The sequence below is a fragment of the Lepisosteus oculatus genome, chromosome 11, assembly GCF_040954835.1.
Source record: "Lepisosteus oculatus isolate fLepOcu1 chromosome 11, fLepOcu1.hap2, whole genome shotgun sequence".
Taxonomy (NCBI): domain Eukaryota; kingdom Metazoa; phylum Chordata; class Actinopteri; order Semionotiformes; family Lepisosteidae; genus Lepisosteus; species Lepisosteus oculatus.
In genome coordinates, this window is record NC_090706.1 from 2,841,809 (window position 1) to 2,855,433 (window position 13,625).

Here is a 13,625-nt window from a genome sequence, read left to right on the forward strand (position 1 = left end):
TGTGGTCTTTGTCACACAGTAAAAGCACATTGCGAAGCCACCTTTATAATGCACACTGTAACCTAAAGTTTATGATACAGAGGCAACCTTCTGTATTAAAGTGAAGAGAGACATCCTGTGTTCTAGATCTGTACTTAAAGACCAGCTTGTTAAAAGAAGGGTTTGGTGTATTGAGTGGCGTTTTAACATACACACACACCTTGAAGTGTAAAGAACGAGGCAACCCATTGTCTACCCATCCCTCCCCACAGAATCCCCAGGTTTGCACCTAGACTAGGAAAGCCTGCTAAAGCTACAGATCACACCTGCTTCCACCACTTGACCTTAATGGTTAGCTGTTGCATTCTGGGATTGCACTGTCCACTGGAATTCATACACTATTCTCCACCCACAGCACCCCACCCCTCTTCTGGTCTCCCAAGGGTGGGGCAGCAGAGGCACACCCAGGTCCCATGACATCAGCACCCACAGGAAAGGCATGCAGATGGCAGTCTCCATCCCAGAGCAGCAGGCTTAAATGAGCCATGCCTTCCACTCAGCATGACCAGTCAACACCTGAATCCCACATGCAAGTTAATAGGCCAAGTCCAAACCAAAGGACTATCCAGACTCTCAGCTATTCCCCCACCAGGAAGCAAGCCTACATTATTCCAATACCCACTCCAGAAGCATCCCCATTCAGGTACACACCAAGACCACCATTGGGCTCAAAAGACCTTTATTGTCCCAGTACAATTGACACATTGAGGTCCGAGGCAGAGGGACCCAGGAAGTACCTGTGAAGAGAACAAAAAGGAATGAGCACATCACAATCCCAGGAGGAGCTTAGCACACCTGCTGTGGATCTAGCAGAAGAATAGCACCCACCTGAAGTAGAAGGCTAGAGGCTGCCATCAGAAGCCATAGGAGGCACCCCTGTCCTTCCGTGGTCCTTTTCAGGAAATTCCTTCTGCTCCAAGGCTGTAGCACCTTCATGGTCCACACCGCCCAGTTCCAGAGCTTTGGATTCCCCCATACCTTGATCAACCTTCACTTTTGCATTCTTGTCATTCACACTGCTAACAGGAGAGGAATCACCCACGTCATGGGGAGGGTCATCCAAGTCACTTTCCGATGCCATTTTGGACCCTTTTTGTTCGTTACTTGGGAGAACTGAGCGTGTAGCAGTTGGGCCAACAGGAGCTTCCTCAGCATCTCCCTCCAGGTCACTCTCCACATCACTCTCACTGGAATCTCCTTCCAAGTCTCCTTCTGCATCCCCCTTGCTGGCATTTCCTTCCAGGTCACCTTCCAGATCACTCTCTGCATCCCCTTCACCATCATCCCCCTCAGTATCTCCTTCCAGGTCACCCTCCACATTGCCTTCTGCATCTCCCTCAGCATCCCCTTCCTCACCAGCACTACCAGACCTGAACCGTGTCCTAAACATGGTGCCATTAGCTGGGACAGCCGACAGGGTTGCAGTCAGGTTCACTGGAAGGTCCTCAGCAACGTCTCCTTCCACATCCCCCTCAACATCTGCTTCACTGCCATCTCCTTCCAGGTCACCCTCCACATCCCCCTCACTGGAATCGCCTTCCAAATCACTCTCCGCATCCCCTTCACCATCATCCCCCTCAGTATCTCCTTCCAGGACACCCTCCACATCCTCTTCTGCATCCCCCTCAGTATCCCCTTCTACGTCACCCTCCACATCCTCTTCTGCATCCCCCTCAGTATCCCCTTCTACGTCACCCTCCACATCTGCTTCACCATCATCCCCCTCAGTATCTCCGTCCAGGTCACCCTCCACATCCTCTTCTGCATCCCCCTCAGTATCTCCTAGGTCACCCTCCACATCTTGAAGAGGGGTTTCTCGGCTTGCCACAGCATCTCCTCCTTTGACCTGAAACCAGAGGAGTCCACGGTCTCTGGCAGGGGCTTTGCTCTTTAGGGGAGTGTCCTCAATCAGTATGGGCCCAGTGCTCACAACATCTATAAGAAGAACAGGGATAAACAGAAGTCAAGCCAAATTAGAGCCTTGTATTCCTCATGTAGTAACTACAGGTAAGGCTCATAAGCTCCAGTCCGCAGCATCCGTTAGCCCACATTAGACCAGCAGACAGAATGGCGATGTTACCCTGAACAGTAGTACCTGTTATTAAGGACGTCAGAGGGGAAGCGGTACAATTGGCGTCACAACAGTCACAGACTGCCCTAGCATATTCCAGGTCTTCCCATCTAGGAAGAGAAAAGGCTGTTAGGAAGGATGCTCCAGGCTGAGCACAGAGACGGAATACTGGATCTTACATTTTCCTCACAACATTGAAGCTGCAGGACTTCGTGTGCGGCTCTGCTTTCCATCTGCTCATGAACACGACACAGTGCAGGTACATCTGAAAAGAGCAGGAAAGCTTAGCGAGTTCAAACCCACATTTATGGTCAGGAGGCAAACTGCGGCGTTCTGTACCTTGGATGCCACCTTAAGCTCCTTTGTGTCTACAGAGAAGTGGATGGCATCATCTGCTCTGGGAGAGTGAAACCTGGAATCCGCTCCCAGGTCCTTGTTCATGCAGCTGGCGGTGGGGAAGGAAGATCAGGTTAGTGCCAAGTACTCAGCTTCAATAGAGCACAAGGGAGCAAGTCATACCCATAGTTCTCGATGATGGAGTACTGGGGTAGAGACTGAGGATCTTTGGAGAGGGTTGCATAGCATGACTTGAGAAAGAGTCGCTCTCCTCTGGACTGGAGATAGCCTCTAGCCTGGAAGTGGAGCACATCACCCATGCTGTACACATTGGCGAGGGAAGCAGCAGTCCAGGCAGCTGGAGAAACAGTACCAGGAGGATTTTCGGTTTCAAAGAGAGGAGCTTCCAAGCTACGAAAGCATCCATGGAGATCCACAGTAGCAGGTACTTACAATTCATGAGGGTCAAGCTGAATCTATCAAAGTCGTTCTCTTGCCTGGAAGAAGATAAGCATTTAGAAACCACACAAGATGAGCATGTTCTACACTGTGGGGGGGCTGAGCACTCTCCCAAGCCTCACCATGTATAGCTGCATTGGATATCCACATTGATACGAGGAACCCCATCTTGCTGAGCCCTCTGACTCGGGACGTAGTGCAGCACATTCCTATAAGCAATGTAACCTGGTGACATCTGGACAAGACAGTAGACATTAAAAGGGTGCTTCAGCCTAGCAAGAGGTCACTATTGGGTCAAGAGACAAGACCCTTACCAGCCTCTGACTGTCACACTCCTGCAGGCTATAGCTGAAAAGCAGGTCGCCACTAATCGGATCCATGCTGTTGTTCCCACAGTTTGACCCTAGAGTTAGCTGGCCATCATAGGAACTAAAGCCATAAAGACTCTGCTTGACCCGGATGACCATATCACTGTCTGCGCAGCTGACCGAAACATCCTGAAGAGAGTCGGCATCAGACTGCACACTAGAATGGTTGGCAGCTGTGAGGTTCACTCCTCCGTCAACCATCAGCTCATCACCAGCCCTCAAATGCAGCAAATTCTCACTCATCTGTTTGGGGTCTCCTGAGCTTCTGGGAGCACTCAAAATAGAAAAAGGCTGTGTCCCCGCAAAGCAGAGACAAAACACAAACAGCCACATTTGGGCAGAAGAGAGGGGAAAAAGCAGCAATGAGGAAGTGAAACAAGAACAACAAAAAAAGAAAGGCTAAGGCAGGAAAATCCAATGAGTTGGCAGAAGGAAATGGCTGGATTTATAGCAGAAGCCAATGAAGGCCCCATGTGCTCAGCATTAGTGCTAATGGAGCTCAAAACTGATCTGGTTTTACCCAAAACAATCGACACTGGATTAACAATGGGACAATTGTAGCTGTAGATTATAGACTAATTCGAGGCTGCCTCATATTGGCTCCAGTCGCAACATGTCGTAATTAATAGATTAAACACACTTCAATTCAATTGCCTCCATACCTACACCTGTAGATTTTACTGCTCATTGACATATGAGAGCCAGGTGACACTGATTCATGGTGTGAGATTCTCAACAAAGCCTGTTCATTTGACATCAGCTGCATTCATTTTTGTTAAATCAATATAGCAGGACCACCTATTAAGGTTAAGAGTGCAGAATGCACAACTTTGAGGAATTCATCAGTTTCTAATTGTAACCAGACTTAAAGGACTTCCGGTTCAGCTCAGCACAACTAACAGAGGATAAATCAGCTCATAAATAAAAGTTGTGTTCTCATCAGTGACCCCTTCTCCCACCATCACACACACTGCCTGATTCTTTAATATACGCAATACCTGTTGCTGCATTTTGTACTGTATTCTGCAAACAGCTAGAAGTGTTCAGCATTATGCAAGGGGAAAATGAGCTCTTAATCGAAAGGCAAGACATTTTGCAATGAGAAAAACGTGCTGGACAATACTAGAAGGCATAGGTTGTTTCATAGAACATTATCGGCCATGAATTACAGTTCTCAGCAAAGAGGGCCACCTACTGGAGAATGTTGTAGGAGTTGATGTTATACACTAATCGAATGCTATAAATGAATTTTTGGCTTTAAGAAATGAAGTCATTCCTGTATATAATGTGAGCATGCCCAAAGGGGTTGGGCAACCATTTGACCTGGACCCCTAGAGAGTTCTGTCTCCTTACTGAGGAGTTTTTGGTTCCTTTCCTTCGTTGCCTTCTGGTTTTCTGTTCTGTATTGACAAAATGTATGGTCAATTGGATTGTTAAGCGACTTGGGGCAACCTTGTTGTGAAAGGTGCTATATAAAATAAATTACATTTAAATGGAATTAAATTTTTTTCTTCATTTTACAGGCAGATTTTCACTCTTATGAGGTGGGCTGACGTAAAGCATCTGTTCCCCATCTTCTCTGATGTTGCCGGTGGTGCTCACCTACACTACACTTTGCAGCATTTCAGCCTCTTCTGCATGTCAATGTCTCTCACACGTCCTTTAACATTGCGCCAAAGGTGTGTGATCTAAGTGATTTGCTAGCTCTTTGCACCGATAGTAAATCTGAAGACATCTGGAGCTCTGCGGCCTCGAAACATGTTGGTAGTGACAGAGGTAGAGAGAACAAGGTGAGAAGGCCTTAAAGAACATCTGAACGACATGTATGCTGCCATGAACACATCCCCACCGATGGTGAGGACTATTTATCTGCAAACTATTGCAGAATCACCTGTTGGTGGTGTGATGTTGGAACTTGTAACAAGATCATGGGAAGCAAAATCAGAGCATATGAAGAATTGTTACGTCTGAAGGCAATGCCGTTCCCATACTATATCTGACACTGATGTGGCTGTCTCAGTTCCTTCTGATGGCATCGCCAACATAAAAACACGGGTAATTCAAAACGTCCTTCATCTGAACTGTGACATGACTGTTGTCATGCTTACTGGCACCCCCCCATCAGCTTTGGAAGACCAATACCATAACCCTACTTGTAGATGGCACTGTACTTCAGCTTCAGCAAAAAATGAAAAACCTAGGAGTGATGCTCATCTTCTCCCAAATTGACTACCGTAATGCTCTACGCACTGGTGTTTCTAAATCCAGTGTACCATCTTTAAAATCCTCATGCTAGGGTCTATCTGTTCCTCAGCCCCACCACAGTCTATGGGTGACAGGGCCTTCTCCTGTTATGGCCCAGACCTCTGCAACTCTTTCCCTGAAGATATCACCTGCCCTAAACTTTCAAACTCTAGACTCACAACCTCTTCTGTAGAAGGGCTGCTACAGAACTGGTTCCGTTATATATGCATTTCCTGCTACCATCTCCTCTCATTGTGTAGTTTTTGTGGTCTTTGTCACACAGTAAAAGCACATTGCGAAGCCACCTTTATAATGCACACTGTAACCTAAAGTATGATACAGAGGCAACCTTCTGTATTAAAGTGAAGAGAGACATCCTGTGTTCTAGATCTGTACTTAAAGACCAGCTTGTTAAAAGAAGGGTTTGGTGTATTGAGTGGCGTTTTAACATACACACCTTGAAGTGTAAAGAATGAGGCAACCCATTGTCTACCCATCCCTCCCCACAGAATCCCCAGGTTTGCACCTAGACTAGGAAAGCCTGCTAAAGCTACAGATCACACCTGCTTCCACCACTTGACCTTAATGGTTAGCTGTTGCATTCTGGGATTGCACTGTCCACTGGAATTCATACACTATTCTCCACCCACAGCACCCCACCCCTCTTCTGGTCTCCCAAGGGTGGGGCAGCAGAGGCACACCCATGTCCCATGACATCAGCACCCACAGGAAAGGCATGCAGATGGCAGTCTCCATCCCAGAGCAGCAGGCTTAAATGAGCCATGCCTTCCCCTCAGCATGACCAGTCAACACCTGAATCCCACATGCAAGTTAATAGGCCAAGTCCAAACCAAAGGACTATCCAGACTCTCAGCTATTCCCCCACCAGGAAGCAAGCCTACATTATTCCAATACCCACTCTAGAAGCATCCCCATTCAGGTACACACCAAGACCACCATTGGGCTCAAAAGACCTTTATTGTCCCAGTACAATTGACACATTGAGGTCCGAGGCAGAGGGACCCAGGAAGTACCTGTGAAGAGAACAAAAAGGAATGAGCACATCACAATCCCAGGAGGAGCTTAGCACACCTGCTGTGGTGCTACCAGAAGAATAGCACCCACCTGAAGTAGAAGGCTAGAGGCTGCCATCAGAAGCCATAGGAGGCACCCCTGTCCTTCCGTGGTCCTTTTCTGGAAATTCCTTCTGCTCCAAGGCTGTAGCACCTTCATGGTCCACACTGCCCAGTTCCAGAGCTTTGGATTCCCCCATACCTTGATCAACCTTCACTTTTGCATTCTGGTCATTCACACTGCTAACAGGAGAGGAATCACCCACGTCATGGGGAGGGTCATCCAAGTCACTTTCCGATGCCATTTTGGACCCTTTTTGTTCGTTACTTGGGAGAACTGAGCGTGTAGCAGTTGGGCCAACAGGAGCTTCCTCAGCATCACCTTGCACATCCTCCTCACCAGCATCTCCCTCCAGGTCACTCTCCACATCACCCTCACTGGCATCCCCTTCCAGGTCACCTTCCAAATCCCTCTCCACATCCCCTTCACCATTATCCCCCTCAGCATCCCCTTCCAGGTCACCTTCCAAATCCCTCTCCACATCCCCTTCACCATTATCCCCCTCAGCATCCCCTTCCAGGTCACCTTCCAAATCCCTCTCCACATCCCCTTCACCATTATCCCCCTCAGCATCCCCTTCCAGGTCACCTTCCAAATCCCTCTCCACATCCCCTTCACCATTATCCCCCTCAGCATCCCCTTCCAGGTCACCTTCCAAATCCCCTTCACCATTATCCCCCTCAGCATCCCCTTCCAGGTCACCTTCCAAATCCCTCTCCACATCCCCTTCACCATTATCCCCCTCAGTATCTCCTTCCAGGTCACCTTCCAAATCCCTCTCCACATCCCCTTCACCATCATCCCCCTCAGTATCTCCTTCCAGGTCACCCTCCACATCTCCCTCAGCATCCCCTTCCTCACCAGCACTACCAGACCTGAACCGTGTTCTAAACATGGTGCCATTAGCTGGGACAGCCGACAGGGTTGCAGTCAGGTTCACTGGAAGGTCCTCAGCAACATCTCCTTCCACATCCCCCTCACTGGGATCCCCTTCTACATCTGCCTTACTGCCATCTCCTTCCAGGTCACCCTCTACATCCCCCTCACTGGAATCGCCTTCCAAGTCTCCTTCTGCATCCCCCTCAGTATCCCCTTCTACGTCACCCTCCACATCCCCCTCACCACCATCTCCTTCCAAATCACTCTCCGCATCCCCTTCTACATCCCCTTCACCATCATCCCCCTCAGTATCTCCTTCCAGGTCACCCTCCACATCTCCCTCAGCATCCCCTTCCTCACCAGCACTACCAGACCTGAACCGTGTTCTAAACATGGTGCCATTAGCTGGGACAGCCGATAGGGTTGCAGTCAGGTTCACTGGAAGGTCCTCAGCAACATCTCCTTCCACATCCGATTCACTGCCATCTCCTTCTACGTCACCCTCCACATCCCCCTCACCACCGTCTCCTTCCAGGTCACCCTCCACATCTGCTTCAGTGTCATCCCCCTCAGTATCTCCTTCCAGGTCAAGTTCTGCATCAGCTTCACTATCATCCCATCCATTATATCCATTCAGGTCACCCTCCACATCCTCTTCTGCATCCCCCTCAGTATCTCCTAGGTCACCCTCTGCATCTTGAAGAGGGGTTTCTCGGCTTGCCACACCATCTCCTCCTTTGACCCGAAACCAGAGGAGTCCACGGTCTCTGGCAGGGGCTTTGCTCTTCAGGGGAGTGTCCTCAATCAGTATGGGCCCAGTGCTCACAACATCTATAAGAACAGGGATAAACAGAAGTCAAGCCAAATTAGAGCCTTGTATTCCTCATGTAGTAACTACAGGTAAGGCTCATAAGCTCCAGTCTGCAGCATCTGTTAGCCCACATTAGACCAGCAGACAGAATGGCGATGTTACCCTGAACAGTAGTACCTGTTATTATGGACGTCTGAGGGGAAGCGGTACAATTGGTGTCACAGCAGTCACAGACTGCCCTAGCATATTCCAGGTCTTCCCATCTAGGAAGAGAAAAGGCTGTTAGGAAGGATGCTCCAGGCTGAGCACAAAGACGGAATACTGGATCTTACATTTTCCTCACAACATTGAAGCTGCAGGACTTCGTGTGCGGCTCTGCTTTCCATCTGCTCATGAACACGACACAGTGCAGGTACATCTGAAAAGAGCAGGAAAGCTTAGCGAGTTCAAACCCACATTTATGGTCAGGAGGCAAACTGCGGCGTTCTGTACCTTGGATGCCACCTTAAGCTCCTTTGTGTCTACAGAGAAGTGGATGGCATCATCTGCTCTGGGAGAGTGAAACCTGGAATCCGCTCCCAGGTCCTTGTTCATGCAGCTGGCGGTGGGGAAGGAAGATCAGGTTAGTGCCAAGTACTCAGCTTCAATAGAGCACAAGGGAGCAAGTCATACCCATAGTTCTCGATGATGGAGTACTGGGGTAGAGACTGAGGATCTTTGGAGAGGGTTGCATAGCATGACTTGAGAAAGAGTCGCTCTCCTCTGGACTGGAGATAGCCTCTAGCCTGGAAGTGGAGCACATCACCCATGCTGTACACATTGGCGAGGGAAGCAGCAGTCCAGGCAGCTGGAGAAACAGTACCAGGAGGATTTTCGGTTTCAAAGAGAGGAGCTTCCAAGCTACGAAAGCACCCATGGAGATCCACAAAAGCAGGTACTTACAATTCATGAGGGTCAAGCTGAATCTATCAAAGTAGTACTCTTGCCTGGAAGAAGATAAGCATTTAGAAACCACACAAGATGAGCATGTTCTATACTGTGGGTGGGGCTGAGCACTCTCCCAAGCCTCACCATGCATAGCTGCATTGGATATCCACATTGATACGAGGAACCCCATCTTGCTGAGCCCTCTGACTCGGGACGTAGTGCAGCACATTCCTATAAGCAATGTAACCTGGTGACATCTGGACAAGACAGTAGACATTAAAAGGGTGCTTCAGCCTAGCAAGAGGTCACTATTGGGTCAAGAGACAAGACCCTTACCAGCCTCTGACTGTCACACTCCTGCAGGCTATAGCTGAAAAGCAGGTCGCCACTAATCGGATCCATGCTGTTGTTCCCACAGTTTGACCCTAGAGTTAGCTGGCCATCATAGGAACTAAAGCCATAAAGACTCTGCTTGACCCGGATGACCATATCACTGTCTGCGCAGCTGACCGAAACATCCTGAAGAGAGTCGGCATCAGACTGCACACTAGAATGGTTGGCAGCTGTGAGGTTCACTCCTCCGTCAACCATCAGCTCATCACCAGCCCTCAAATACAGCAAATTCTCACTCATCGGTTTGGGGTCTCCTGAGCTTCTGGGAGCACTCAATATAGAAAAAGGCTGTGTCCCCGCAAAGCAGAGACAAAACACAAACAGCCACATTTGGGCAGAAGAGAGGGGAAAAAGCAGCAATGAGGAAGTGAAACAAGAACGACAAAAAAAAGAAAGGCTAAGGCAGGAAAATCCAATGAGTTGGCAGAAGGAAATGGCTGGATTTATAGCAGAAGCCAATGAAGGCCCCATGTGCTCAGCATTAGTGCTAATGGAGCTCAAAACAGATCTGGTTTTACCCAAAACAATCGACACTGGATTAACAATGGGACAATTGTAGCTGTAGATTATAGACTAATTCGAGGCTGCCTCATATTGGCTCCAGTCGCAACATGTCGTAATTAATAGATTAAACACACTTCAATTCAATTGCCTCCATACCTACACCTGTAGATTTTACTGCTCATTGACATATGAGAGCCAGGTGACACTGATTCATGGTGTGAGATTCTCAACAAAGCCTGTTCATTTGACATCAGCTGCTTTCATTTTTGTTAAATCAATATAGCAGGACCACCTATTAAGGAAAAGAGTGCAGAATGCACAACTTTGAGGAATTCATCAGTTTCTAATTGTAACCAGACTTAAAGGACTTCCGGTTCAGCTCAGCACAACTAACAGAGGATAAATCAGCTCATAAATAAAAGTTGTGTTCTCATCAGTGACCCCTTCTCCCACCATCACACACACACTGCCTGATTCTTTAATATACGCAATACCTGTTGCTGCATTTTGTACTGTATTCTGCAAACAGCTAGAAGTGTTCAGCATTATGCAAGGGGAAAATGAGCTCTTAATCGAAAGGCAAGACGTTTTGCAATGAGAAAAACGTGCTGGACAATACTAGAAGGCATAGGTTGTTTCATAGAACATTATCGGCCATGAATTACAGTTCTCAGCAAAGAGGGCCACCTACTGGAGAATGTTGTAGGAGTTGATGTTATACACTAATCGAATGCTATAAATGAATTTTTGGCTTTAAGAAATGAAGTCATTCCTGTATATAATGTGAGCATTCCCAAAGGGGTTGGGCAACCATTTGACCTGGACCCCTAGAGGGTTCTGTCTCCTTACTGAGGAGTTTTTGGTTCCTTTCCTTCGTTGCCTTCTGGTTTTCTGTTCTGTATTGACAAAATGTATGGTCAATTGGATTGTTAAGCGACTTGGGGCAACCTTGTTGTGAAAGGTGCTATATAAAATAAATTACATTTAAATGGAATTAAATTTTTTTCTTCATTTTACAGGCAGATTTTCACTCTTATGAGGTGGGCTGACGTAAAGCATCTGTTCCCCATCTTCTCTGATGTTGCCGGTGGTGCTCACCTACACTACACTTTGCAGCATTTCAGCCTCTTCTGCATGTCAATGTCTCTCACACGTCCTTTAACATTGCGCCAAAGGTGTGTGATCCAAGTGATTTGCTAGCTCTTTGCACCGATAGTAAATCTGAAGACATCTGGAGCTCTGCGGCCTCGAAACATGTTGGTAGTGACAGAGGTAGAGAGAACAAGGTGAGAAGGCCTTAAAGAACATCTGAACGACATGTATGCTGCCATGAACACATCCCCACCGATGGTGAGGACTATTTATCTGCAAACTATTGCAGAATCACCTGTTGGTGGTGTGATGTTGGAACTTGTAACAAGATCATGGGAAGCAAAATCAGAGCATATGAAGAATTGTTACGTCTGAAGGCAATGCCGTTCCCATACTATATCTGACACTGATGTGGCTGTCTCAGTTCCTTCTGATGGCATCTCCAACATAAAAACACGGGTAATTCAAAACGTCCTTCATCTGAACTGTGACATGACTGTTGTCATGCTTACTGGCACCCCCCCATCAGCTTTGGAAGACCAATACCATAACCCTACTTGTAGATGGCACTGTACTTCAGCTTCAGTAAAAAATGAAAAACCTAGGAGTGATGCTCATCTTCTCCCAAATTGACTACCGTAATGCTCTACGCACTGGTGTTTCTAAATCCAGTGTACCATCTTTAAAATCCTCATGCTAGGGTCTATCTGTTCCTCAGCCCCACCACAGTCTATGGGTGACAGGGCCTTCTCCTGTTATGGCCCAGACCTCTGCAACTCTTTCCCTGAAGATATCACCTGCCCTAAACTTTCAAACTCTAGACTCACAACCTCTTCTGTAGAAGGGCTGCTACAGAACTGGTTCCGTTATATATGCATTTCCTGCTACCATCTCCTCTCATTGTGTAGTTTTTGTGGTCTTTGTCACACAGTAAAAGCACATTGCGAAGCCACCTTTATAATGCACACTGTAACCTAAAGTATGATACAGAGGCAACCTTCTGTATTAAAGTGAAGAGAGACATCCTGTGTTCTAGATCTGTACTTAAAGACCAGCTTGTTAAAAGAAGGGTTTGGTGTATTGAGTGGCGTTTTAACATACACACCTTGAAGTGTAAAGAATGAGGCAACCCATTGTCTACCCATCCCTCCCCACAGAATCCCCAGGTTTGCACCTAGACTAGGAAAGCCTGCTAAAGCTACAGATCACACCTGCTTCCACCACTTGACCTTAATGGTTAGCTGTTGCATTCTGGGATTGCACTGTCCACTGGAATTCATACACTATTCTCCACCCACAGCACCCCACCCCTCTTCTGGTCTCCCAAGGGTGGGGCAGCAGAGGCACACCCATGTCCCATGACATCAGCACCCACAGGAAAGGCATGCAGATGGCAGTCTCCATCCCAGAGCAGCAGGCTTAAATGAGCCATGCCTTCCCCTCAGCATGACCAGTCAACACCTGAATCCCACATGCAAGTTAATAGGCCAAGTCCAAACCAAAGGACTATCCAGACTCTCAGCTATTCCCCCACCAGGAAGCAAGCCTACATTATTCCAATACCCACTCTAGAAGCATCCCCATTCAGGTACACACCAAGACCACCATTGGGCTCAAAAGACCTTTATTGTCCCAGTACAATTGACACATTGAGGTCCGAGGCAGAGGGACCCAGGAAGTACCTGTGAAGAGAACAAAAAGGAATGAGCACATCACAATCCCAGGAGGAGCTTAGCACACCTGCTGTGGTGCTACCAGAAGAATAGCACCCACCTGAAGTAGAAGGCTAGAGGCTGCCATCAGAAGCCATAGGAGGCACCCCTGTCCTTCCGTGGTCCTTTTCTGGAAATTCCTTCTGCTCCAAGGCTGTAGCACCTTCATGGTCCACACTGCCCAGTTCCAGAGCTTTGGATTCCCCCATACCTTGATCAACCTTCACTTTTGCATTCTGGTCATTCACACTGCTAACAGGAGAGGAATCACCCACGTCATGGGGAGGGTCATCCAAGTCACTTTCCGATGCCATTTTGGACCCTTTTTGTTCGTTACTTGGGAGAACTGAGCGTGTAGCAGTTGGGCCAACAGGAGCTTCCTCAGCATCACCTTGCACATCCTCCTCACCAGCATCTCCCTCCAGGTCACTCTCCACATCACCCTCACTGGCATCTCCTTCCAGGTCACCTTCCAAATCCCTCTCCACATCCCCTTCCAGGTCACCTTCCAAATCCCTCTCCACATCCCCTTCACCATTATCCCCCTCAGTATCTCCTTCCAGGTCACCTTCCAAATCCCTCTCCACATCCCCTTCACCATTATCCCCCTCAGTATCTCCTTCCAGGTCACCTTCCAAATCCCTCTCCACATCCCC

At 48.0% G+C, this 13,625-nt stretch overlaps 2 protein-coding genes and 1 long non-coding RNA gene across 3 annotated transcripts; all 3 read right to left on the bottom strand.

The window, feature by feature from the left end:
• Positions 1 to 701: 701 nt before the first annotated feature.
• Positions 702 to 3,694, bottom strand: LOC138241850 (uncharacterized). Its single transcript, XM_069195790.1, has 9 exons — positions 3,220 to 3,694; positions 3,028 to 3,140; positions 2,900 to 2,943; positions 2,630 to 2,804; positions 2,450 to 2,555; positions 2,290 to 2,375; positions 2,135 to 2,220; positions 868 to 1,974; positions 702 to 776 (listed from the first exon to the last, which is right to left on the bottom strand). The coding sequence occupies exons 1-8, from the start codon at positions 3,604 to 3,606 to the stop codon at positions 881 to 883; spliced, it is 2,091 nt and encodes a 696-aa protein (XP_069051891.1). The 5' UTR covers positions 3,607 to 3,694; the 3' UTR covers positions 702 to 776; positions 868 to 880.
• A 2,782-nt stretch (positions 3,695 to 6,476) lies between these two features.
• Positions 6,477 to 10,087, bottom strand: LOC138241849 (protein qua-1-like). The gene is made up of 9 exons (XM_069195789.1): positions 9,605 to 10,087; positions 9,413 to 9,525; positions 9,284 to 9,327; positions 9,014 to 9,188; positions 8,834 to 8,939; positions 8,674 to 8,759; positions 8,519 to 8,604; positions 6,643 to 8,361; positions 6,477 to 6,551 (listed from the first exon to the last, which is right to left on the bottom strand). Exons 1-8 carry the CDS (start codon positions 9,989 to 9,991, stop codon positions 6,656 to 6,658), a joined length of 2,703 nt encoding a protein of 900 aa, XP_069051890.1. The 5' UTR covers positions 9,992 to 10,087; the 3' UTR covers positions 6,477 to 6,551; positions 6,643 to 6,655.
• Positions 10,088 to 12,864: 2,777 nt separating this feature from the next.
• Positions 12,865 to 13,217, bottom strand: LOC138241871 (uncharacterized). Its single transcript, XR_011191142.1, has 2 exons — positions 13,031 to 13,217; positions 12,865 to 12,939 (listed from the first exon to the last, which is right to left on the bottom strand). It is a non-coding gene; the product is annotated as an uncharacterized lncRNA (long non-coding RNA).
• Between the last annotated feature and the right edge of the window lie 408 nt (positions 13,218 to 13,625).

Excerpts from the sequence above, each read along its gene's own strand:
- LOC138241849 (XM_069195789.1), bottom strand. The coding sequence starts at position 9,991 with ATGTGGCTGTTTGTGTTTTGTCTCTGCTTTGCGGGGACACAGCCTTTT. Across the intron at positions 8,940-9,013 it reads TCCATCATCGAGAACTATGG|CTGCATGAACAAGGACCTGG; the intron begins GTATGACTTGCT and ends CCCCACCGCCAG. Across the intron at positions 8,605-8,673 it reads TTCAATGTTGTGAGGAAAAT|ATGGGAAGACCTGGAATATG; the intron begins GTAAGATCCAGT and ends TTCTCTTCCTAG.
- LOC138241850 (XM_069195790.1), bottom strand. The coding sequence starts at position 3,606 with ATGTGGCTGTTTGTGTTTTGTCTCTGCTTTGCGGGGACACAGCCTTTT. Across the intron at positions 3,141-3,219 it reads AGTGTGACAGTCAGAGGCTG|ATGTCACCAGGTTACATTGC; the intron begins GTAAGGGTCTTG and ends TGTCTTGTCCAG. Across the intron at positions 2,556-2,629 it reads TCCATCATCGAGAACTATGG|CTGCATGAACAAGGACCTGG; the intron begins GTATGACTTGCT and ends CCCCACCGCCAG.